This window comes from Besnoitia besnoiti, chromosome III (assembly GCF_002563875.1).
Source record: "Besnoitia besnoiti strain Bb-Ger1 chromosome III, whole genome shotgun sequence".
Lineage (NCBI taxonomy): Eukaryota > Apicomplexa > Conoidasida > Eucoccidiorida > Sarcocystidae > Besnoitia > Besnoitia besnoiti.
This window is the reverse complement of record NC_042358.1, coordinates 4,230,739-4,254,689: the sequence shown is the minus strand read 5'-3', so window position 1 is coordinate 4,254,689 and position 23,951 is coordinate 4,230,739. Positions and strand designations below refer to the sequence as shown.

The following is a 23,951-nucleotide window of genomic DNA, read 5'->3' as shown; positions in this document are numbered from 1 at the left end:
CATGGCTCACGATCTGGGAACGCTTCTCCATTGGGCTGTGCCAAGGAAAAGAAGCCTGTGCTAGGATCTTATCATGAAAACCGAACCGAACTTGGACACCGAGACGTTCCTATTCCCCCTTGGTTTCCTCTCCTACGATTCCCCTTTTTCTTGCCTTGTTTTCGGTGCCTTTCTACCCGACGGCGGCGAGTCAAAACTGAGCCTTCAACGTGGGAACGCCGGCGAGGAATGACGAAGTTACGTTGTATCTCTCATCCGCTTTCTTTGACGAGTTTCCTTGAAGCACCTGCTTGACTTCCTTCAAGTCCTTCCAATCCGCGTCTGCGCATCGGGAGCAAGTTTAACACGCTTCGCCGATGGCGCTACAGCGTATCTAGCCGCGGACAAAGGCACGCTGCGAATTGGCATGCATGAAGAAACGCCTTCAGGCTTAATTCTCCCCGTCCTCCGATCGTTTTTCTCTGCAGTTTCGTCTCTGCCCCCGAGCCTGTGGAGAGAGCCTTGTTTTTTATAGCGAACTCTGGAAAAAATCTCCCCCCGTGCGGCGCGCGCGTGCCGTGGCATCGCTTCCGTTTCAGCGCCAGCCGGGGGTCAACTTCTCGTTTCGCGAACGGAAAAAGCCTTGCGCGAAAAGACAACGTGGACCGCATGTTACGATTGAACCCGTCGACCTCTCACTTGTTTCTTCAGGCCAGTTCTCCCCACTTGTGCGTTCAGGCCTTTCAAAAGCCTGGACACTGTTCAAAGCGACCTCGAGAGACGCGGCCTTCGCATGTCCGCGCCGGTACTTGCACTGTCACCGCTAAACCGTCTCTACTGCACGTCCCGTCGTCTTTATCTGTCTTGTCCATTTCTTTTTTACTTCTGAGCGCCTTCTCTGCGGCCCACTCATCTCGCTCCATTCCGTCTCGTCTCCCCCCTCTGGGCTCTGTTCCATCTGCCGTGACTCGAACTCGCCAACGTCAACCCTCCAGACAGCAGCTGGGCTGGGCCAACGAATCCGCTGACGTCCACTCTTTGGCTACATGATAACCCTGCATCAGGCGCTCATCCGCCTACCTCCATATAGTCTCACGGCCTGATATCTATCTGCATCGAACTCACCATATCCGTGTTTATATATCCCATATATATCTTATGTATATATGTGTATATACATATATATTTGCATATGCATGGACATGGTTGGACAGCATAATATATTATTGCTGCATCTAACAAAGGATTCATACTCAAGAATACATGCCCATTCATATCTAGCTGATGCACGCGGGCGTATCGGTATCTGTTTTATCGACGCACAATCACCGTTTCCAGCTGTGTGCGACCGGCCTGTATGTGAAGAGTTGGAGGTCGATTGTCTGTTTAGTTTCAGTGTGCATGTGTGCATTTAGTTTATGTACGCGTGTACGTACCTTCAAAAATATGGGAGTGTATAACTATACCTCTACAGCTGTGTCTACCTCACGGTTGTGTATTCTTTCTCTTCCGAAGTGAGACGTACCGAGCGGCGTTCAGCTCCTGCGAAGCTGTGTACTTTCCTCCCTCTTTTACTATTCCAGCCTCGAAAGGGTTTCAATTGTTCGGTCTCTCGCATGTGTAATTGATTACCTGCGCCTGCCTGCCACTCTGGGAAGAGCCGGCATCTGATTTACGGCTAGCCCTCAGGCCCTTCCGGGTTTTTGCCGCGAAAGCTGGATACCCTCCTTGTCTTTCTGTTCTCTTGTTTGACTCCATCTGTTTCCTTTTGTTTTTATTCCATGCTCTCTGCGTTGTGTTTTTCTCTTCCTGGACCGCCCCAGGGCTGGCGCTTCGATTCTCTTGCGCGTGACTGCTTCATTTCTCTCTCAGTGACGGTCTGGTGTCTTCGCCTTCATCCTTCTTGTGCCTTCGCGGACTCTCCCACTCTATTGCTCTCTCCTCGACGCTTGCCTGCACGGCCCTGTTTGGTCCGGGGTAGCTCTTCCGCTGCTCGGTCTGCGGTCCCTCGGTCGTGTCAGCGTTCTGCCTGCAAGTTTTCTTCCCTTCGGCTGCCGCCTCACATCCGTCGCTGTCTCGTCACGATGGCGTCTCCGTTCTCGGCCGCGTCTTCGCCGACCTCTCGTCGCGGCGACCGCCGCGAGACGTCCTTTTCGTCTGCGTTCGAGGCTTCTCCGCGTCCCGCTCTGAACTTTGCGCTCTCCGCCAGCGCGCTGTACGCAGCCTCGTCGCTCCGCGCGCGCTCGCTTCTGCCTCTCACCGCTTCTTCAGCCGGCGAGGGCGAAGCGGAGAGCTCGGCGCTCAGCGCGCGGGGCGAGGGCGACGGGCGAGAAGAGCACGGCGGCCGGCGAGGGCGCCGCGGCCGCAGCAGGCCGCCCGACGAGAGCGAAGACGCCCGCAGAGGCGGCGCCGAACGAGGCCGAGAGGCGCCGGACCCGCCTCCGTCTCTCCCTACAGAGGCCCCCGCCGCGCTGGCGCAGGCGCCGCTGCACAGCGTCGACCGCGCGTTCCTGCGCGTCCCTCTCGAGTGCGCCTTGCGCACGCTCAAGGCGAACTCGCGAAGTCTCTACAGAGACATGGGCGTCGTGCTCGCGTACGTTCTGAAGGGCAAAATGGCGAAGCAACTCACCACCGAGTCGCCAACGCTCGAGGACAAAATGAAGAAGCTCGACCTGCTCATCGAAAAACTGCGAAAAATTCGAGACAAGGTACCTCCAGGTGCACACGGCGCCCTGCGACACAGAGCCTGTCCAGCGCGTGGGCGAGATACGCATAGATATACAGGCAGGCGTACATTCCATGTACCATAGAGATACAAGCAGGCGCGTGCAGAAAGAAGGCCGGTTGCGTTCCCTTTTTGAGCTTGCGTCGCACAAAGTTTGTATAGAGGTGCGCATTCATTGCTGGCCGCCCCTGCCCGGGTGTATGTGTGTACTGTTTTAACGGGGACCGTGTGCGAATGCCGGCGCGTCTTGCGCAGTTCGGTCCGCCTGTGTTTGTCACGTATCTCTTCGTACGGCGTGGAAGAACCGTAATTTTGCCTTCTGCGGTCTCATGCAGGCACAGCGCGGCAGCGAGGAGTCCCGAGCCTTCTTGCTGCGCTGTCAGATGCGCGTGCGACGCTTGGCTGAGGAGCCGGACATCCAGCAAGTGCATGCAAAGGTAGAAAACGAAAATGAAGGGTCTCTGCTCGACAGTCTGGAGAGGAAGCGTCGCGGAAAACGAAACGGAGAGAAGGAAGGCACACAAATGTCGTGAGCCTTTCCGCGCGGAGAGAAAGCCAATAAACCTGCGGAACTGGGGGATAGACGAGAGGGTGACGCAGACTTCTCCCCCTACGCGTTTTACAGGCGATCTGTGGTCAGCTTGCATTGGCTTTTTTAGCACGAAGAAGACTGATTGGGTGCAGCATGCACAAGTAAAATGCAGTCCATGTTCGTCCAGATACTCACGTGGCAACTCGAGGGCTACGGACCTCCACGTTTCTTACGAATTTCGACACACTCGTTTCCCCCTTTTCTTTCATCTGGCATGCCGAGCGCTGCAGCGTGGGCGTTTTATCTTTTCGTTCAGCCGGATTTTTCATTTTCGCATTACGGAGACCGCGTCGCGTGGGTTATCCACGAGTATCTCGCGCGGTCTGGCATGACAGACACAGCGGCACTCCTGAAGCAAAAGCTCGGATTAGAGGTGAGGCGCGAAGCGGCAAACCGCGTTCTGCACTTGCATGTCTGTATCTCTGCCCAACCAGCATTCGCACCCGTGTGTACCTTCCCGTGCACACAAACATACATATCTGCATACATATATACATAGACTTATATATACATACATGTGTATATATATATGCTTATGCGTTGGCGCCTGAATGGATGGCGGGGAGAGGCACCGATCAGATGCCGTCTTGCTTGGTTTGTTCAGTTGTTTGCCGACGCGGAAGTCCACGAGGAGGTGCTCGATGTGCTGAGCGGGCTGCTGCGGCAGTCGACTGCAGAGGCGCTCGCATGGGTCAACGAACACCGCGCAAAGCTGAAAAAACTCGGAGTGAGTGCAGATACAACGAGGGTGCCAGCTGTTTAACGTTCTGCGTGCCCCGTTGGAAACAGCCCGCGTGGGCGGCGCGGCTCTCCATGTGCGTTACAGCTTCACAGAGACGAAACGCACACACGTAAATGCAAGCTCCTGCGTCGAGGAAGACACCTGTACATTTCGAAAATCAAACCGAACGCATATATCCAAATATATCTACCTTTATGTGCAGCTACTACGGGTGTGGGGGCGAGGGTGCGCCTTGATGAGCGTTTCAGTTGTGTAAGACGACACAGCTTCCACAAGAAATGGCGCTTTTTGCGCTGGTGCGCGTGTTTTTCGGTCTTGCCTCAAAGTCCCTCTTTGAGTCAGAGCTGCACGTCCAGCATGTGCTGGAGCTGCTGAAGAAAAAAGACGCAAAGACAGCCGTCGCGTACCTCAAAGCAAACGTTGGACCTGACGACCTCAGTAGGTTTCCGCAGACGGGAAAGTTCCGGGGCGTCCAGGAGGAAAGTGGAACACCGGCAGCGTACCGTCCTCGTGCTTCTGTGTGAGCCGCTCTGCATGCCTTTCGATGTGACGCTGTGCGCCGTCGAAGCGGCTCCTTCCTTCTCGTCCTCCGCGTTGTCTTCTGGACTCCTGGCTGCATGGCCTCCCCGCAAACCTTACGCGGAGGACCAGGGAGCAGAGAACGAATCGGCAAGCGTTTGCGTTCGTTGCGCGGCTGCGTGTCGTTACGGTTGCGAGGTGTTTCCGCTCCTGCGGCTGGCTTCAGGTCGCTGCGCAGATATCCGCAAGGTCGTTACGCTGACCGCGCTGCTCGAAGATCCTCCGCCTCAATACGCGGTAGGCTCCCTGGGATTCACCGAAAAACCTTGAAGCCGTCTCGATGTGCATGTGTTTCGGCTCGCTCTGTAGTCCTCCTTAGAGGCATGAGGCGTGTGATTAACGTTATGGAATCTCCAAGCACAGCATGGAGAATGTCACAGGGCATCACTGATGCCCCTTGGGGTGAGAGGCGGCGTTTGAAGAAGTGCGTCTTGGTTTAAGCAGCGATGGAGGGATACGCGAGTGGCGGGTGAAAAGTGTGTTCGACTCCGTGGGCGTATTTGCGCGAAGCCTTGCTGAGTTCTGCGTCCTTGACTGGTGGCGCTGCTGCCCGTGTCGCTCTCTCTCTCTTTCTCATGGGAGCAGTTTGTTTGATGTGTGCGCCGATTGCGGTCACTCGCGCACGCCCCCTCGAGTCGTGAATTATTTACGGGTTGTTCCTGCTTTCGTAAGCCTGTATCCTGTAGGTTGCCTAGCCTGTGCTGTTCTCGTATAGCCTCGTGCTGTGTCTCTCCTCCGCGAGCTGAGCAAGCTTTTCACGGCCTTGTCTTTTCTCGTTCCCTCTGTCTGTATGATGTGCACTGCGTTTGCTTTCTCAGGCCCTCTTTGGGATAGAGCGTTGGCACCGCCTCGCGTGTCTCTTTTTGCACACGAGCGCGCAGGTGTATGGCTTTTCTGTGAAGCCGACTTTGGTTGCCCTTCTCCAAGCAGGCTTCTCAGCTCTCAAGTCTTCGGTGTGCGAGGAGCAGAAGTCGGCGAGGTCAGCCTCCCTTTTTTTTGATTGCCTTCACTTTTGGCAGACACGGAAGGGAAAAATCCATGCACATGAAGATACACGTAGAGGCGCACGCAGATCGCTGCTGGACGATGAGGCCGGCTGCCGGTTCTTTGAGCGAAATACGTTCTGCTGTGTGTTTCCACTTCTCTGCGATTCCGTGGCTCCTGGCGGGTATGTCGCGTAAACGCAAGACTCACGCTTTGTGACGGCAGTGACAAACTGCTAGACGCTCCACACTAGCCGTGCCTTTCCCGTCTCACCTGTGAGCTCGCTGTCGTTCCTCAACTTCTGGTGGCGCGGGTTGTCGCCCTGGCTCCCACCATCCAGGTCGGAAGGGCGTGCTTGCGCCCGCTCGACCCTAAGACGCGGTCTCTGAGGATCTCATTCTCTGTGTTGAAGCGGAGTTTGTGTCTGGCATCGCTTGGCCGGCTGTAACGAAGTTGCAAATGCGGAGCCCGTTCTTTTCGCGCGCAGCTGCCCCGCGTGTCTGCCGGAGTGGACCGACTACGTACAGAAGGTTCTGACGCCGCACCGCGTCCAGAGCTTCCTCATCTGTCCTATCAGCGGAGAAGTTATGGTAGGCGGTTCACGCATCCATTCAAATGTGCATGCATGCGCACGCCTTTCGAATGCGCCTCAATGCACACCGGCAATATGTGCCTGCGTGCCAGGCCTGGACGCGTGAGTGTGTGCGCAGACGCCATGCTTCTCCACATGCATGCTCAGGTGTGCGACGAAGGATGTGCGGCCTAGTTGTGGAACGCACGCAAGGAGGCGCGTCCGTGTGTACGCCTAAAACCTGAATGCGTGGCTCCACACCTTACCCCACGCGTTCACATATATATTTACCTGTATATATTGGTATCTACCGCTCGTTATCTCTCGTTTTGCACCGGTTTTCTGCCCCTTTTTGGGCAGGGTCACCTGGCAGACACACGCGCGTCAGGGCCGTCGCACGCGCGCGACTTACCCTGCGTGTCAGGGTGCGGGCAGCGCGCGGCGGGAGCTCGCGGTGGCTGTTCGGTGGAAACGTTTTCCCGCTGTCAGAGGGAAACGCCTTCATCGTGTCCTACCTCCCTGGGTTCCACGGTGAGGCGTGCTTTGCTGCATGAAACTGCTTTCAATTCAGGATGCCGATAACCCTCCGCTTGCTAGCCCCGACGGGCACGTGTACTCGACCACAGCCATTCGCGCGCTCGCCGCTGCAGCGCCCGACGGCAAGACCGTCATCTGTCCCAAGACAAAACAAGCCTACCCCTTGGAACGATTTAGTCGAATATACGTCACCTAGAAGGCGCGGGGGCCTCTGCGTGTGCGCGCGCATGCCAACAAATATGTATATATATATATGTGTACATTTACCCCGACCGAGAACCAGGGGTGATGGTACACTACAACCCGTTTTTTTGCAGACCGGTAGCTGCAGCGTAGGGCTTTAGGGTGCATGCGTGGTCGATGAGTGCTGTGGCTGCTCGGTCGGGTTGAGTTTTCGCTTGCGTCGGAATCACCACGTGTGTATGCACATCATATACGTGGACGCATGTAGTTATGTAGCTGCGTCAGCGCGTGGCTCTCTGTGAACGCCGCGCGGCTTGAAGCGCTGTCTGGGCCTTGCAACCAAACAAAAGGATGTCTTGTTGGATTATTAGAAGACGCCTTATTCGCACATAGCCGCCTTTTACGTCTGGGCTGTTAAAGATAGCGGGTTGTCCAGTGCCATTCACGCGAAGCGCCATATGTTTTCTTGTGCGCACATATCTGCCATGGAGCCACGCATGGCCATGGTTGCCACGCTATTGAGCGCATCGTGCCACGTTTTTCCCCGAGCAATCGCAAAAGTTACTGATGGAATACGGCAAAATCTGCTGTTTTGTGTCTGGTCAGCACACCGTCCCTTCCTGGTAATTCTTACTCCATCGTTTTTGTGTAACTTCTGGAGAGCCGCCGTCCTCTGTCTTCCGCTGAGGTGGCTATCCGTAATTGACAGTGCGCATGTGCGTCCAGTTAAGTAACCGCCTTTCTGTCCAGCCCTTTCTCAGTGTAAGACCAATCCGTAAAGCACTTGATATCAACATAAGAGCGTCAGTTCCGCCGTGTCGATGAGATCTCTCACGAGAATCTGCAGATTGCTGCTTCACCGGCCCTCCTTTGTTTCACGATCTTAAACGGTGGCGGGACCTCGCGGGACTGGAAACACATGTGTATATCCATCGGCGTGTACGCATTTTTACATGAGAATAGGTATACTTGCACCAGCACCTCCATGTGTGTCGGTATCCACGCATCTAACAGGCCTTGCTTTCAGTCTGCAAAACTACAAGTAGAAGAGTTTTTATTTTTATTCCACCATCTGCGAAGTCTACTCACCTCCCGTTCGGTCGTCCGTGGGGAGCGGTGCAACTCAGTGTTAGTACATGGAACCCAGAAACGAGGAGGGAGCAAGGCCGCTAGATTGAGCGTTTTGCTATTGTATTGACGTGGGCATTTCGCTTGCTGTACAGTCTTCCACAGAGTGACGATGCGGTCTCGTTTCTCGAGTGGCAACTGTGTATGATTATGCGAACGATGGTCTACCAGTTTTGCTACTCCTATGTCTGCTGTATTAGTCCCTGCTCGTGAAGAAGGTACGGTGGCACGGAACCTTGGTGGAAAACGTTTTTATGACGAAGGTTTTGCAAACCGATAGGTTCTGCCACCCAAAGAAATCTACTCCAAGCGGTATCCACTAAAGGATTACCTCGATTCGTGTTGGCGAATGGTGTTCTACTACTAAATAAAACCTGGTTCCCGACGCGTAAAGGCCAACCCCCTCCGATGCTGGGGGAGCCGGGTGTTTTTTCAGAGCAACTGGTTCATCGCCATTTAGTCGACAGGCACGGTTCTCGTCTCGCAGTTGTAGTTCCTTTCTACGTACTGCTCAGGATCACAACGGGGCAGACAAAGACAAGCAGCATATCACACCTGCGCGATGTAGTGTGCCGCGTGCAGAGGCGCTACAAATCGTTTTCTCGGTGCAGCGTAGTCTTGTATGAAGACCGGCTCCTTAGCCCATTGACAGCCGGAGACCCGTGATTTCCAACGTGTTCAGCCAGTTTACGTACAGCGAGGCAAATGGGTAGCTCAGCGTAGAATGTAATGCCCGTCAAGCTTTCGATTTAGGAAACAGGATTCCCTCCGGAAGCGATTCGGTTGTGCGGCTTCTACGGGGTGCGCGTCTGTGCAGTTTGTTTTTTCCGCGCAGTTTGACCAGGCGTACTTTCAACCTCTTCACACGGGTTGTGCGGAGCCTGCTTGAGATTCAGTTGTCGAAATTTTCTGGTTCTTGCCGAGAGCCATAAATTTCCCGTTGGAAAGCCTGTGAACGTCTCTATACATTCAAACGAGAATGGCATCATTCCAACCGCGACGGCTTTGCGCGGTATCGAACAACATTCTGCCAGTTGGCACTGAAACCGCGTGGCGCGGAGGACAACGCGCATGCCGTCTCGAGGCGGGTGAAAAGCTACACGGGAGCGATTCGCAACCAAACGCTTTTGTTTTGTCTAGAAGGCGTGTCTCGTTTTTCCCTCTCCTGACCGCTGCCATTCCATCCTGAAACTGGTCTTAATCTGTTCTTTCAGAGGCCTGTGAGCCTGCGAAAGTGCCAGCCGACTCGATTTTGTGAACTCGCATGGCTGTACAGCCCGCCCTCTGTATCACGCGTACGGCCGCGGGTTCGTGCTGGAAGGGTCACAGTTTCGCGATTCTCTGGTGCAGGGTCTCATCGCTGATCACGCCTCTTCACAGAAAACTCCCATAAGCTTAGATTTTGCCGGTTTGGCGGCCATCAGCTCTAGAGGCGCATTCAGGTTGTGCCGCAAGGGTACGAAAGGGTCACCGCACATGCAAGCGCTCTGCGTTAGTCGAGTTGACAAGTTGTCGCGCACTCCCTCAAATTTTGCGTTTTTCGACTTTCTCACGTATGCATGCATAGTTGCTTCACCGATGGAATGATTCAAAATCCGCCGTTTCCAATGAGTTTTGTCGTCCTTCGGCTGGCGCTGCCGCATGCATGTGTCAAGCGTCGCCAGTGCGGAGCGGAGGGGGGTGGATTTCGCACGCGGCACTTTCTTAGAACCCGCCTTGTAAGTCTGTGTTTGTGTCTGCCGTGACTCCCCGGTTCCCTACGATACGTCCTGGTGAACGTGTCGACTGCGGATCGCTGCTCTTAGCCCTTTACCGCACGCCTCGTGCTGTGCAACGGTTTTCCCGGTCTGTCGCCAGCACCGTCCATCCCTGAGAGTCCCCCCTGATATCTCTTCCGTCTGCCTGGCAGTTGCCTGGATTCAGGCAGCGGCATTCGCTCAGTCTGCGTGCCATTCTCTCCCGGCTCTTTTTCCCGCCATCTGCTGAGGTGGGGACCTCGGCGTGCCTTTGCGTTGCTCGTCTGCGGCATCTTGCCTACCTCTCTTGCGTGTCATCATATCTGCCCGCACGTCGGCTCTCCACCGCGCCCCTTCTGCAATCGAAACCAGGGCGCCGTCTCTCCTTTCTTTCCGCTCTCGCTGATGCGTGGTTTTTGAGAGGCCCCTCCTGGAGTCAGCGGGACGCAGGCCGATTTCTGCCGAGGGGAAGGCAGCACGGGGGAAGGAAGAGCGCGGAAGGCGCGCGGATGCCTTGTGATTTCTTTCGCTGTCTTCTTGTTCTGGAGCAGGCGTCTCGGCGCTTGCGCGCGAAGAATCGCTCTGCTTTGCGTGCGCATTTGCTGTGACGCCGTCGCGGCATGCGAGAGGAGGGGAGTCGTCCATGCGTTCGCCTCCCCGAGCTGTCAGATAATTAAACTCAGTCGAAATGCTCTTTGCTCTCCATTCGGGCCGACTCTCCTTGGCAAAGGTGATGCTTTCGTTGTAGCGGAGCTGTGGGACGCCGATCTCGCGCACAGCACGCCTCTTGCAAAAGGTCGCGCGCACGCATCGAGCGCGCGGTGTAGAAACGCCGAGAAGCCGTCTCGCTCTCCGTAGGCGATAGTTCTATGTGCTTTGCGTCTGCGAAGAAGGTGTCTCCACTTCCGCTTCGTGGTGGTGTGCCTTACCTCTCTGCGGTCGCTCGCCGCATGCGTCCATACGCAAGCCGGTCCGTCCTCCTACAAATGGGTGTCTGTATTTCTTTAAGTCTCGACATGTGTACACGTATCTATCAATAGACATATATATGTCTTTTTATCTGGGTACAAGAGGAACACGTACTCCGGTCGCCTCTTCAGGTTCTATTTCTTCCCGGGCTGCGTTTCGCGCCGGTTTTTCCGACTGTCCCCGCACATCTCCAGCACGTCGATGTTTTCCCTTCGGTCTCTGTGGAGTTTTGATGCCGGCGCTGAACAAGGGGCGCACGTCGCTTCCCCCTCCGCGGAGCGGCCGAGTCCGGAGCCTTCACCGACGATGGATCCCGCGCAAGCTTTGGCCTTGAAGGAGAGAGGAAATCTCTGCTTCAAGAAAGGCATGTTTCAGTCCGCGGTCGAGCTGTATTCACAGGCCATCAAATGTGACTCAAGCTGCGCAGTGTACTACACGAATCGCGCACTGTGCTACAAGAAACTCGGGAAATGGACACTCGCTCTCGAAGACGCGAAAGAAGCTGCCAAGCTTCAGTACGACAACATCAAGGCGCACTTCCTCATGGGAGAAGCTCTCCTGCACCTAGGTGCGCAAATCGAGCTCTTCACGCTTGCGGAGAGCCAGCTGTGCGGCGTCCTGCGACTGGATATGCTCTTAGATACGTGCATCTATACATCTGCGTTTCTCGGCATATTTTGTTTATGTGAAAGTCAATGTGCACGCATATTTTACCTGCATCGTCTTCCTGGGACTGCTGACGAGGGGCCGTGTCCAGGCAGACACCCCGGCGTTGCAGTGCGTGGCTCCGCGAGATATTCATTTCTGCTGCCTTCGAGCTGAGCCGTCGTAACGCGCGTTCACCCTCGCTGTGCGCGCTCTACAGATCCAAATATCTTATTTCCACACGTGTCCCAAACGCTTGTGTGCTTTTTTGTCTTCTTGTGTGTTTCAGTTCACGCGTCTCGCCATCCGTGTAGCTCCAGCTGTTGGCACTTGACGACCCTAGGCTTGCATGTGACTGCGTGTGGTGCAGGCTCGATGGAGGAAGGTCTGCAGCAGCTGACAAAGGCACGATCTCTCGCGACAGCGGCGACAACGATCAGACAAGAGATTGAGGACGCGATTCACAAAGGTAAAGGGAACAGGCCTGGCGTCGGTGGATGTGCGGGTTAGGAACTCGTCCTCAACAAGCCGCACCGGCGCGGCATGCAGAGGAAATCTTGGCACAGCTGCACTCCGCGCTCGAGGTTCTCGTGTGCGAGGCGAAGGCATGCATGAATAAATGCGCATGTACGCTATGGGCATCTGTATCCTCGCACTGTATGTGGGCGATGCTTGTACTTACGAAGAGTCGGTACGTTGGAGCACGTGCGACTACGCTGTGGAGAGTCGATGTTGAAAGTGGAGACATACAGGGGTCAACCCTGGGCGCTTAGAGTTTCATTTGTGAGCAAGCATTGACAGCTCTTTTGCCAAAAGAGCTTATGAGGTTTGCTCCGTTCCGCCGCAACTCACGACTCCCGAGACGGTGTTGAAAGGACATAGCAGTGACGGCGCTGCAGCGAAGGGATGCCGGCTGACTTCCCCCTGGAAAATATATATCTCTGCGCTTGTCAGGCATCAACAATAACGCGTATAGGTGTATGTATGTATATGCAGGTGCTTAAATCTACGCGGGCTGCGTTGCTTTTACGTAGATGTGACGGGGAGAATTGTTTGAAGGTTTGGTCGACCGCGGATCTGCTTGCTTTTTTCGCACTGAAGAGAGAGCGATCTTAACACTGAAGCAAGCGGTGTGTGTATGTGCGTTTGCAGGAAACAAGATGCTGTTTCTTCGCAAAAAAGAAGAGCGGTCGAAAGAGCGCGCCGAACTCGCTTCATTCTTGCGGGTAGGCCCGGCCTTTCACTCGTTGTGCTCTGCATTAACCAGGATCTGCCGCACTGCGTGTGGGGGAAGTGAAGCAGAAGGCAGTTCTCCAGCTGCACCTTCGAGCATGTCAGCCGCCTCAGTTCTTTTGCTGAAAGTGGAAACGCTGCCGTTTTCTTACTGAGACGAGAGTAGAAGACGCGCATTTGAAAGCGGAGCTGTCGGATTAGTGGCGTGACGCTCCAAGGATTGGAGACTTTGAAGAACGACCCGCTGTGGCATTTCGCAACTTGAGACCATCATGGAGTACACGAAAGTACTCACGCTCCTCGGTGAATCACAAATGGGTAAATACATAGATGCTGTTACCCAGCATACAGTTCCGTGTGAATTACATAGGTGTATATATGTATATATTTCAGTATGCGTCAGACGGGAGTTGGACGAGGCTGGAGAGGCATCCTGTCCTTGCATACTCCGTATATCTATGTACACCAACCCTGTGAAGTGAAGTGCGATGCGGTCGGCAGCGTGAAGAAGTGTTTGCAAGGTGTTTTTGAGTTGTTTGTGGCAGACTTCGCTGGAGACGTTGTACGCCAGCGGCGCGCTGACGTACTCCGAGCTCCAGCAAAGAGTGGAGCAGCTGGACCGCGTCGTCGAGGAGGCGGAGGCGTCGACACAACCGTTCGAAGTCCCGAGCTGCCTTTCGTGCAGTATTTCCATGGTGCGTCGTCTCGCGCCGCCCTTTGTGTTTGCTGATAGGCCGAAGGCGTGCAGTTTTGCGTCTGTCGAGAGCGATTTGGGACTCCCGTCTCGGTGGAGACCGTCTGTCGATACACAGCTTCATGCGGATACGAATGCCTGCGCGAATGCTCTATTTTTGGTGCTCCCTCTCCTGAAGATGCATGCGCTCACGGCTAGCGCAGGTGATAGAGAGTGACAGCGTCTATGAACCGTCCGCCCGCAGGCGGCGGGACGAAACAAGTCGCTGTCTCCGGCGCACTGCGTTTCTCACGTATTCTCGTCGTGCCATGGCTGCGGTTGATGTGCTCCTATCCACAGAAATAACTGAGGATCCGCTAGTAGTCGTGCGGTTGATGCGTGGTGCGTGCCCTGTGTGGCTGCACGCTAAGATATCTTCTCGTACGTGGAGCACGTCCGCTGTTCCTGCAGGCGATCATGAACGATCCAGTGATCACCCCCAGCGGCATTACCTACGAGAAGAGTCTTTTACGGGAACACCTAAGGCACAACGGCCAATTCGATCCGATTACCAGGTTTGTGTGCTTTGTCTCTCAGTGACTGGTTAAGGCGATTGCGCACAGCTCTCGCTGTTGAAATGCATCTATAGGCGTCAAGAGCTGGGTACGTGCACGCGTGTTTCAATGTGTGTGGTGTTTGTCATGTGCAACCGTGTGCGTGAGCTCTTCGTGCGGTGCGACAGGCATCTGCATGGCCTCAAGATTCGTTCGTTTGCTGAGTGGGTTTTCGGCGTTTCCAGTGTGTGAAGACGCGCTGTCCCCGACATTTGTCGTTGCTGCTTTTTCGCATGTGAAGCAGATGCCTCGTTCCCGAGACGTATTTTACCTGGGATGAGTTTCCTTTTTCGTGTACAGGAAGCCTTGCCCGTCGGACTCGCTCGTCCCCAACTACGGTCTGAAGGAAGTGATAAGCTGGTTCCTTAAGAAGTGAGTGCTTTGCTTTTTGAGAACACACGCGCTCTCCACCACTCGCAGTTCGTCTGTGCAGCGCCAGATTGATAGCGTCGGGGGCCGCCCGCAGCCTGTGACAAAGCGTGCAGTTGTCATGAGCCATCGACGAGTAGTGCTCCCCCCCGATTCCGCGTGGCGGACGGAGCGTAGCCTGTCCTTTCGTGCGTTTTTGCGTGTGAACGTGCTTATTTTTAAGCTTGTGCATAGTTACGGCTCACTGATTGTATCTAGGAAACGTGAGTACCTCACCTAGTCAACACATTCCCGGTTGTTTGGGAACAGCATATTTGCGGGGTGGAAATTAATCCCACCCAAACGCGGTGCGTCGTTTGTATCCGTGTTATCCACATGTCACTGAAATATGCACACTAATCGTAGTACGCAAAACGTCCGATACTCCAGTGAGTTGCCTCTGGATTCACTACCACGAAGTTCTCCTTCAGTATTTTACGAACACGAATGTCTCTGTGTATTCGATTTGGTTACACGGTGCTGGATCGTGGATTCGCAGATCAGTACACTGCGTGTCTGACGGCGCTGGGGGGTGGTTTTGCCGGTGTTGCCTTCCTATCGTGGATGCCCCGTGCCGCTGGTTACAGGCATGTCCCGAGTGAGGTTGGGTATGGTTTTTACTAGTTCCATCGCCCAGTCTAGCGAGCTCCCCGGTGGAGCATTCGGTAGGCATCGGATTCGCTTCTCGCGTAGTGCGTCGGTGACTTTTTCCGGTGCTGTTCCGCTTATTTTGCAGGTACCCCTGGGCGTATGATTCTTGAGGTCCAGATTGACGTGCTCAGCAACTCGAAGAGAGACGTGCACCCTGCAGAGGGAACGTATTTACTATGTTCTAATGTCTTCTATGTGTGGCTGCCAGGGAGCGCGAAAGCCCATTATTTGTAATTTGGTATTCGGTGCAGCAACATGGGCTCCTGTCGTTATATTCCTAGCCATACATATGTATATATACATATGTGGTAGTGAGTTTTTGTTCATTGACAGCTTGACGTTATGCTGACCGGAAACCGCCTCAGCAAGCATATGCGCATGTATGTACGTGTCTGCTTTCCTGCGTAACTGATCATGCAAGAATGGGGATACGTTCTGCACAGCAGGGCCCGTCCATCTCAGTACCTTCGTTTTCATGTTAGGTATGGCCTAACGAAACTCTCATAGTCCCTTCACTGGAGGATGCTGAAACAATGAATTCTGCTGTAGAATGCACTGCGATCAATAAAAGGGTATGAGAAGGCTGTGGCTGCCTCGGCTATGCCGTCGCATACCCTCGTGTCGCCTGGATGCTCGCGCAGTACACGGCTGAAGCGGCGGCTGTACTCTGCGGGTCGTTTTATCATCCTATGTAGTATTATCTATGAGAAAACCTTCGCGGTCTCTCCTCAGTTCGAGGGAAGAGTATCACTGCTTTTCTCCAGATCTGACTGATGCGAAATGCAGACAAGACATATGCAGAGGTAGGGGGCCCTGCTTGCTGGAATTTTTTGCTCACCATGGGGACCAAGGTCATCCATCATATAACTTGCTTCTTTCTTAACTCGTGCCGTCAAGCGTAGGTGCTGTGTTGCCACGCACTTCAACGTTCTTCAATGAGCAACGGCACAGCTGCCGGGTCAGGGTTGACGTCGCAAATTTGCGTTCGGCGTTTTCCTTTCCCATAGAGGGGCGGGTGGTTCTAGTCGTAGTTACGAAGAAATAGTTGAGAATCGCTCTAGGTGGTGCCTTAGGATCATCGAGGAATCCGGTGCCCGCAGGCAATGAACTGAGAAGTCGCTATTTGAGACGAGCAATTTGCCACCTCCATTCAGCTTAGCAGCGGTTTCGCGCAGTGTGACTCGGCACACTACGAAAGCCCGACCGCAACGCACTCGCCAACGCGCCAGATAGAGGGCTAACTCTGCGGATCCCCGGAGCTTGCACAGGGCCAAAAGGGCGCAAACGACGCGTCCTTCGACTCTGCCGCGGCCCGTTGGGGAAGGAGCGGCATCGAACAACGACACCAGTTAAATAGGGGGGGATAGTGCTGGCTTCATACAAATACTCTGGCCTTTTGGATTCGTGCAACGATTTACATAAAGCTCCGTGCGCCTTGGTGATTCGACTGGTGCAGCGGCGGCGAATACTGGCGGTCGCAGTGCGCCGCAACCGAAGGAAGGGCAGTACAGCACAGATGTGGATCACGCCCAATCTCGAGTGTTTTCCTCCCTAGAGTTGTGAATCTGCGGGAATTCCGCAGACCCTCCACATTGTTTCTCCTGCAGAAAGAGGTAGCCACTAGCATTTGGCTGCGCGTTAGACTCTACATGAAAGGGCTGCCCTTCCTCCGCAATCTTTGGAAACGAGCTTCTCACAACCGACACGAACTGCATGCGCGGATGTGCCCCCGGTACCATGGTTCCGCTTGAGGAAATGCTGGCGCAGCACGGGAAGGAACACGACGCCGAATCCCTCTTTTATCCTCCTCTCGGTTGTAAAGATAGTTTATCTTGAAAAGAGCTGGACTGCATTTTATATTTCGTGTCCCAGCACGCTTCCTTCCGTTCTGTTGGCGATCAGTCGCAGGGGGCGTTTCTATAGTCGAGACATTTCGGGGCCTCTGTGAGCCGTCTGTGCTATTCCGTTTCTCTTCTTCCATTGAAAAGTGTCTTGGTCACAAAAGAGAGTACACCTTTTGGTGCCTTTTTCCGCACTATTTAGATCTGCGGCTTTCTCCGAAACCAGGAACCCCTTGCCGGTCAACATGCAGTCCGCAGAGGTTACGGCACTCGAATCGCCTGCCATCAAGGCGGCGCTGGAATGCTCGCCCTCTTTGCATCCTGCACGAAAGACCGTTGGCGCTCATCTGCCATACACAGGCCGAGAGACACACATTTTTTCTCGTGTTGGGTACCAGACTCCCCCTGGCTACCACTACAACTGCAACAACAGACCTTCAACAGCCCTAAGAATCCTCGGGGATAGCAGCTGGGGTCGTTTCTTCGTAAGTTTTTCTCGACAAGTGATGCGGGAGCGAAGAAAAAGAAACATCTGACGGTGTTTTGGTGATATAACGGTGATAGTCTGTGCGCACGCCGTTGCCACCGTAGGTTGGTTACAGTGTTACCCTATGGCGCGGAGGGCGAGTGTACCGGTGAGATGAGTCAACTCGTTCTTCTTAAACGCCATCAGCGCATGATACAGAGTGGATGGATCGCAGGACTTTTGATGACGTGGAGGTGCAAGGGGGATGTGGACTCAGGTGCACGGTACCTCGTTCCATAACTCGGCGCAGGCGCCACAGGTCACGCCGCCCGATGTTGCACGGTCAAAGGAAGGACAGTATCACGCATAAGATGTTTGAACGTTCACCAGGTCGCAAGATACATCTGCACAAGTGACTGGGTGCGTGCAAGGCAACTGTGAACGCTAGCAAAGAGGACAGGAAGGGGGGGAGAGCGGTTAGGGGTGAAGCGGGGGGGCTGGCTACTCGGTTTCCGATGGCAGGAAGAGAAACTTGTGTGCCCTTAGAGGGAATACCTGAGAGAGTTATTGTACCATCCACCCTTCCTGCCCGACGGCATGTGAGCCCGCGCGCCATCTGAGAAAGTGCATGGAAGCATCCGGATTTGCACGGCATGTTCTGTGGGCTGGCTGTGATATGTTTTCACCCGGGCTCCCCAAATCGAGGGGGCTTGTTAGGCGGGCTTGGGGTAGAGGAAGAACTTTTTTTTCTGGAGACGAAGAACAAATATTTCGTGAGATGTGTGATGGACATGTCGTGAAAGGCCACGTTAGCCTCTGCTACACATTTTCTTGAGTCGTGGTGGTGTGCTTTTGTCGGACTGGCTGTTGGCTATCAGAAAGCTCAGTTACCGCGTGAACACTATTCCGCGTCTTCCATTGTTCAGACGTCGATTTGTTTGATGTTCCTGTTGGATTTGCCGCTCAGTAGTGCTTGTGATGACGCGCAGTACGTAGAGAGAAACAGCCATGTTTCTCTGAGAGGGGGTTGCGCTCCATTTTATCTACCGGGCATCGAGGTTAAATTCACGAGAAGCGTTGCCTCTGGCGTGTCTGAAGTCTTATCGGTCGTCTAGTTCTGTCTTGTTATTGTTCTTGTCAGTTTGCGAAGCAAGCCGGCCTGAAGGTGGGTGGTTTGGCTTTCGCGTTCTTCCTCTGCTGGGGTCCTCTCGATCAGTGTTTCCTGAAGCTGCGTCCCAAGGTAAGCGCAGAAGAACACCGTAGCATTGCCTGTTTATCGTGTGTTGCGGAGCTGCAGCCTTCTGCGGTGACGATTCGTCGGGGTTGGTGTCATTTGCTTCAGGGGTGCTCCTCTGCATTAGCTGTGACAGCGGAGTTCGCTGCGTCTCTTTGTATTGGCTTCATCCGAAATGGGATATCGGGATATAAGAGACAAAGCATGGTATCACCGTGTTCTGTTCGCTCCCTGGGGTTATTGTCGCGCACCACCTGTATTGTCCCCCTATTTTCTTGCGGCTCACTCCCCTAGCGCACTCTATCAGATGAATCGTACGCAGCCTGGATCAAGTAATCGTGTGGAATCATACCAGTGTCCATTGTCGCCTTGGATGTGTTCGATGCTTGCAGCAACGCGAAAGGCGCGAGAAGATGGCGTCCGCATAAAGGTCGCGCTTGCGTCGGCAGACATCGTGCTAATAATACTCGCAACGCGTGTCCGCCAGTGAACGTCACAGGCTGAAAGTTGTTCGCTGAAGTCAATTCCTGCTACAATGCAAGGACCTGTTATCACTAGAAGTTTTCCAGGCGGGTCGTTTCTAGTTGACAGCGTTGCTTGTGATACGTCGATCCAGATAGAGCGTCCTCCAGCGGCACGAAATGGACGGGTTCCCTTGTATCAGTGCCGTAGAATACCGTAGTTGTGGGGCGTTCATCATTATGTACGGAGATCGTGTCTATGCACCTTAAAATGGTGTTCTGCGTACGTCCGCGTACACGTTGAGAAACTGCGGTGAGGACGCTGAATTGGGTGTAACTTTGGTGCAGTATTTATGTGGCAAAGGACTCACCACGCCCCGGCTGAAGAGAGGCGATCTACGGTTTTCCTTTCTTCAACTGTCTAGATGGAGTGGTGTCCCCCCACTTCTGTACTTGAATGCAATAGTGGCAGTAGATTTGGCACTGCATCACATCAGCAAGCCAGCCGGGACGTATTACTTTCCAGGAATCGCCAGCTGCACAGCACATGTGTCTGTCTAGGGGCGGCCAGATGGCACAACAACGAAGAGGGACGTGCGCCACAACGGATCCGCCCCCACCCCCCACCCCCCCCCCCCCTCCGAGGGCCACTGCGGAGTGTTCAGTGGTTCACCCCGCCTCCCACCTTAGGTGTGTGTGGTCTAATGTGTCATTCAAGGAGTGTAAAGGCATGAGCACGCTCACGCTCCGTTGATAACATTTCACCTAGTGGTGAGCATGAGAGTGAAAACACCGTCCCCTACCGCTTGCATGTTTAATATGTTAGAGTGGTACACGGGTGGGAGGCAAAGACGAAGCGATAAAAACGACGGCTTTTTTTCAGTCCGATTTTCGGAGCTATACGACGCAGAAACTCTTTACATTTTACGAGTGGGATGGCGGGGCCAGAAGGCCTGGGCGAGGACAGTCTTGCATTTTTCTTTGCTCGCGTCCTGCGGCTGTGAGTTGGGCACGTTACGTTGTTTCTAGGGGAGGAGCGCATGCGCCGTCACCTTTGCTTGTACTCGCGGTTCCCATGTTCCGAGAATATTACTACGTTTTTGCCGTAGTTCGGTAGTGAAGAGTGCCTGTTGAGAGCAAACAGGAAGTCACCTTTGCTTGGATGAAACACGCGTGGCGCCACAGTACAACTGCGGATGCTCGCGAGGTGTAGCCACCAGCAGGCGAAACACCAGTAACAGTTATCGTGCCCCCTTGGAAGCAACTTCAGTTGTAACAGAACTTCCCACGTGGCTACTTTGGCTTTGAAATTCCTCTACATGACTACCGTCAACGACATCATATAGCGCGTGCGCAGAGCTAAGGTTCCAATCGTCTTTCCGTCGCCCGCAGATTATGCATAGAACAAGACCCATTGAGGACCATTCGAAGTTGGAGAATGAAAGGCAGACTAGTGAATTCCCTCTACTAAAGTGGCCGCGAGTGTGCTTATTGGTATGACTCAAAAGCCAGGCTGAAGCGCCGGTCGGTGGCGCGGATCTGGTCAGACGCAATGGCCGCACAGGGATCACAGGAAGTGTAACCGCTGTATAGAGAACAGAACTCGATGTGACGGTTAGCCGCCGCAAGAAACGATCTTACACCAAACCACGTTCTCCCTTCTCTTGTCGACGGTTGAGCTGAGCTCCGTCGCTTTGTACGGGCCTGTCTGCGGCGACAGGCTGCGATGCGCAGTCGGACGGGGCGGCACTGTCTGCGTGCCATTTGAGGGTGTAAGCTGTATTATCATAATTTATCATGGAAAACTGACTGCATAACTTTGCTGCGTGTATCCCTGTACAGCGGTGGTCGGTTTGAGCCTTTCATTAAAGTGCAGTGCGGAAGACCAGGGATGCAGTTAGCTGATGAAGGGCCGTTTAGCATGTGATATTTGGCCACGCGAAGCTGCTTCCAGAAAAAAGACCACCAATTTAGGTACTTTCCACACGAGTCGACCGACAGAGGTCAAACTCTAGAGGAAACATGTTCTTCCCTTCTCCATTCAGCACCTGCTCCCCCGTGCTCCACGGCTCGGCCTGCGCTTTCGGCCGCTGGGTGAGCGCGGCGCGGACGACGAGGAACCTAGCAGGCAGGGTCAAAGCCCCCTCCGGATTCCCTGCAAGCTTTTCTTGCACTCTTGGGTCATTCCGTCTCAGCCAAAGAGCTGCGTTTCAATAAAGGCGATCATTGGCGGCCGGTATGTCGTTTCTTGATTGTCGCAATCTGCGGGGGAGCGCCGATGCCCCCGTAGACCGCCAACAGTGTGCTCAAACGCCAAGCTCATGTCGCATACACACCGAAAGTTGTTGAGATGGCGACGCATCCTGTGGAACAATCCTTGCTACTCTTCTAGGGTCACGCTAGAGTCAGAGAGTGGAGAAGCCAGCGTGTGAGTTTGCTGTTTTCCTTGTTGTTACCTCGATGGAACTGGCAGGTAGACGTCGAGCTGAACGGAGCTGTGCATGCACTTTCTCCGAGACGGCAAAGTTTTCACAGCAAGACGACGCCGTCTTGCGCATCGGCGCCAGAGAGGGGCGAAACTTTACAAGATATTTTCTAGTGGCGACAAAGTCAACGGACACGCTTCGTTGGACGAGAGCCTTTTCCATTTAAATTGTCAAGTAGTGTCGAGATGTTTGCATCGTAGATTTTTTTGGGACGAAGCCCGGGCTCGGAGAGAGTCGCCGCCCACGGGCGCACGAGATCATTGGTCAACGATGGCCTTGCAGAGACTAGCAAGATATGGCCCTAAGGTGCCCAGCCACCTGTCCGGTGGAGGCGACCGGGTCCGGCATTGTGGCAGCTTATTCAGGAATTGGGAGGCGCCACAGGTGCCACAGCCGCAGCCCTTTGCGGTTTGCTTGGGCTCTCCCGAAGGGACGCGGCTGCGGACGGCTTCTGCTGGGCTCCGGCATTTGCCGCAAGACATTCATCGACAGCAGACCGTAGAGGCATTCCGTCAGCGAAGTTTGAGGATGTTCTCCTCCGGCAACCTCCCTAGCGTGTTTACTTTACAGGAAATCAAGGAGGTGCCGATAACAACTTGCTTGATGACGAAGTGGGTGTTGGATAAGATAGGAGCAGACTCAGACACCCTTCAATGTTTTATTCCAGCGAATACGAAGAAATCGACAGATGCTCATTCAAGAAGCTTCTTTGAAGGGTGGATACAAGCTCGGATAGGTTTTGCATGTCGCCCATCTCAAGCACTACGAGATGCTTTCCGCCGGGCTTATGACGACCGCCTTCTTCGTTGGGGGCGCCTGCTGGAGGTCCTCGATTGCTTTGCAGGCGACATCGCGTACCACTATTGTACACCTGAAGAGGAGGGTTATTCTAAGCTGACGACTCTGATGGTAACAGCTTCTATCGAACACATGGAGTTCAGCGATGCGCCGGACGGTCATACGACGGAAGACCGAGTGGTCAGAGGCCTAAGCGTGGAGGAGGACCTGACGCTGATAGGCTGCGTGACACAAAGCGGTTCCTCTTCGGTTGGCATTAGGATTGAGATGCAGCAGGTGAGGCTTGTTAAACGTTTCGCAAGGGTCCCGATTGCAGGCTGTGGAGCCGGGCGAAGGTACTCGAGGGCACCTTGTTTTGCATGCGCTGCAGCATGTTTGGTGCAACTGGGAGACGGTCATGCGACTCACCGGTCGCAGTGGTATGCGGCGACTCTCAGAGAAACTACGCCATGCCTCTCTAAGGTGCGAGTGTAGTTCTCCTGTGCTTGCTATGCCACAGAACAACGAAGTGAAGGGAAGCGTTTCGTTCGTTATGGTTGCCGTCGACGCGACGGGCAAACCTGTCAAGAAGGTGCCTCGGCTTGATGACAGCAGTTGCAGTCCTGAGCTCCGGAGCCTTATCGCCAGCTCAGCAAGCGGATTCGTTGCCCGGAAGGCCAATGCAGGAAAGATGTTCTCTTTGGTCCCTCCCGAACCCGAGGAGTCTGTCTTCTTGCATGACGTGTGGAAAAAATCTCTAATCGGAAGGGAGAACATAGTGTGGATGCGGGACACGAAACTGGCATCAGCGGAGCTGATCCAGCCGGAGGCCTTATCCAGATACAACAGGGCGTTCGGTGGATTGGTCTCGCGGAAAGCACTGGAACTCTCGTTTTTGAATGCACAGTGCTTCCTGAAAACTGTCAGGCCCGTTCTAAAAGGTACGTTGCGCAGACACGGGATCACCGTAGGACCCGCTGAGATGGCCCGGGGTGTTTGATTCGGGGAGCTTAGCCAATTTGGTGTCTGTGTGCGTGTGTGCCATGTTGCGTTCCAGGAGTGGACGATATATTCTTTCTGCAGCCGCTTTTCGTCGGCGAAATGACAATGATGGTGTCTACTGTCGTCTGGTCCCAAGCAGACGAGGTGCAGATTCAGGTAACGTGCAACGACCGCCTACGATGCAGTGTAACTGGAGAGAGATGCAGCGTGTCAAGGGATGTATCCTGCTGCTTGCTGCCGCTGCGGTGGGCAGCACCCTCTGCACGTCAGCAGAAACAAGTATCAGCGTTCGTCTGCGGTGGCTACGTTCAGGTTGAAGCATTCCGCGTTGATCCCGTGTCAGGGGATAGGAAAAAAACCAACATCTTCCATTTCCGCTATGATACGGTGAGGCTTCCGTTTGCAAACGAGGAACTATCCATGGTGTCGTAAAAAATGACGCACCAAAGTCTAACAGTTTTTTCCTGAAGATGCGTGTCACGTTCCTGGTAGCTCATCGATGAAAAGGACACGTGGCGGCGTAAGATACCGCCAAAGGTGTTTCCCTCGGACTACGCGGACTACATTTCCTTCCTGGAAGCAAGGCGACGGTACTTTTTGAGAAGAGGGAAAAATGAACTTGAAGTGTGACGCTAGTGGGCTAGGCGTGGTGTGGCCCGTCGCGTCATGGCCACGAGGATCCTGGTCTATAGCAGAAAACGGTGGAAAGTGTCTACAAAAATGAATATCATCAGC

The 23,951-nt window shown here is 54.2% G+C and overlaps 4 protein-coding genes across 4 annotated transcripts; all 4 read left to right on the top strand.

Moving 5' to 3' along the window:
- Positions 1-2,063: 2,063 nt before the first annotated feature.
- BESB_048670 (uncharacterized protein) lies at positions 2,064-6,905 on the top strand (the record flags this gene model as incomplete). Its single annotated transcript, XM_029363318.1, has 9 exons — positions 2,064-2,687; positions 3,040-3,141; positions 3,553-3,669; positions 3,901-4,023; positions 4,365-4,476; positions 4,784-4,854; positions 5,436-5,596; positions 6,089-6,191; positions 6,744-6,905. 9 exons carry the CDS (start codon positions 2,064-2,066, stop codon positions 6,903-6,905), a joined length of 1,575 nt encoding a protein of 524 aa, XP_029220684.1.
- A 4,126-nt stretch (positions 6,906-11,031) lies between these two features.
- BESB_048660 (tetratricopeptide repeat (TPR)-/ U-box domain-containing protein) lies at positions 11,032-15,059 on the top strand (the record flags this gene model as incomplete). Its single annotated transcript, XM_029363317.1, has 7 exons — positions 11,032-11,293; positions 11,741-11,839; positions 12,523-12,596; positions 13,149-13,298; positions 13,748-13,851; positions 14,191-14,262; positions 15,035-15,059. The coding sequence occupies 7 exons, from the start codon at positions 11,032-11,034 to the stop codon at positions 15,057-15,059; spliced, it is 786 nt and encodes a 261-aa protein (XP_029220683.1).
- A 1,976-nt stretch (positions 15,060-17,035) lies between these two features.
- Positions 17,036-18,918, top strand: BESB_048650 (uncharacterized protein; the record flags this gene model as incomplete). The annotated part of the gene is made up of 3 exons (XM_029363316.1): positions 17,036-17,275; positions 18,398-18,496; positions 18,883-18,918. 3 exons carry the CDS (start codon positions 17,036-17,038, stop codon positions 18,916-18,918), a joined length of 375 nt encoding a protein of 124 aa, XP_029220682.1.
- Positions 18,919-21,707: 2,789 nt separating this feature from the next.
- BESB_048640 (uncharacterized protein) lies at positions 21,708-23,846 on the top strand (the record flags this gene model as incomplete). The annotated part of the gene is made up of 5 exons (XM_029363315.1): positions 21,708-22,511; positions 22,735-23,155; positions 23,272-23,372; positions 23,529-23,603; positions 23,709-23,846. 5 exons carry the CDS (start codon positions 21,708-21,710, stop codon positions 23,844-23,846), a joined length of 1,539 nt encoding a protein of 512 aa, XP_029220681.1.
- Positions 23,847-23,951: the final 105 nt, after the last annotated feature.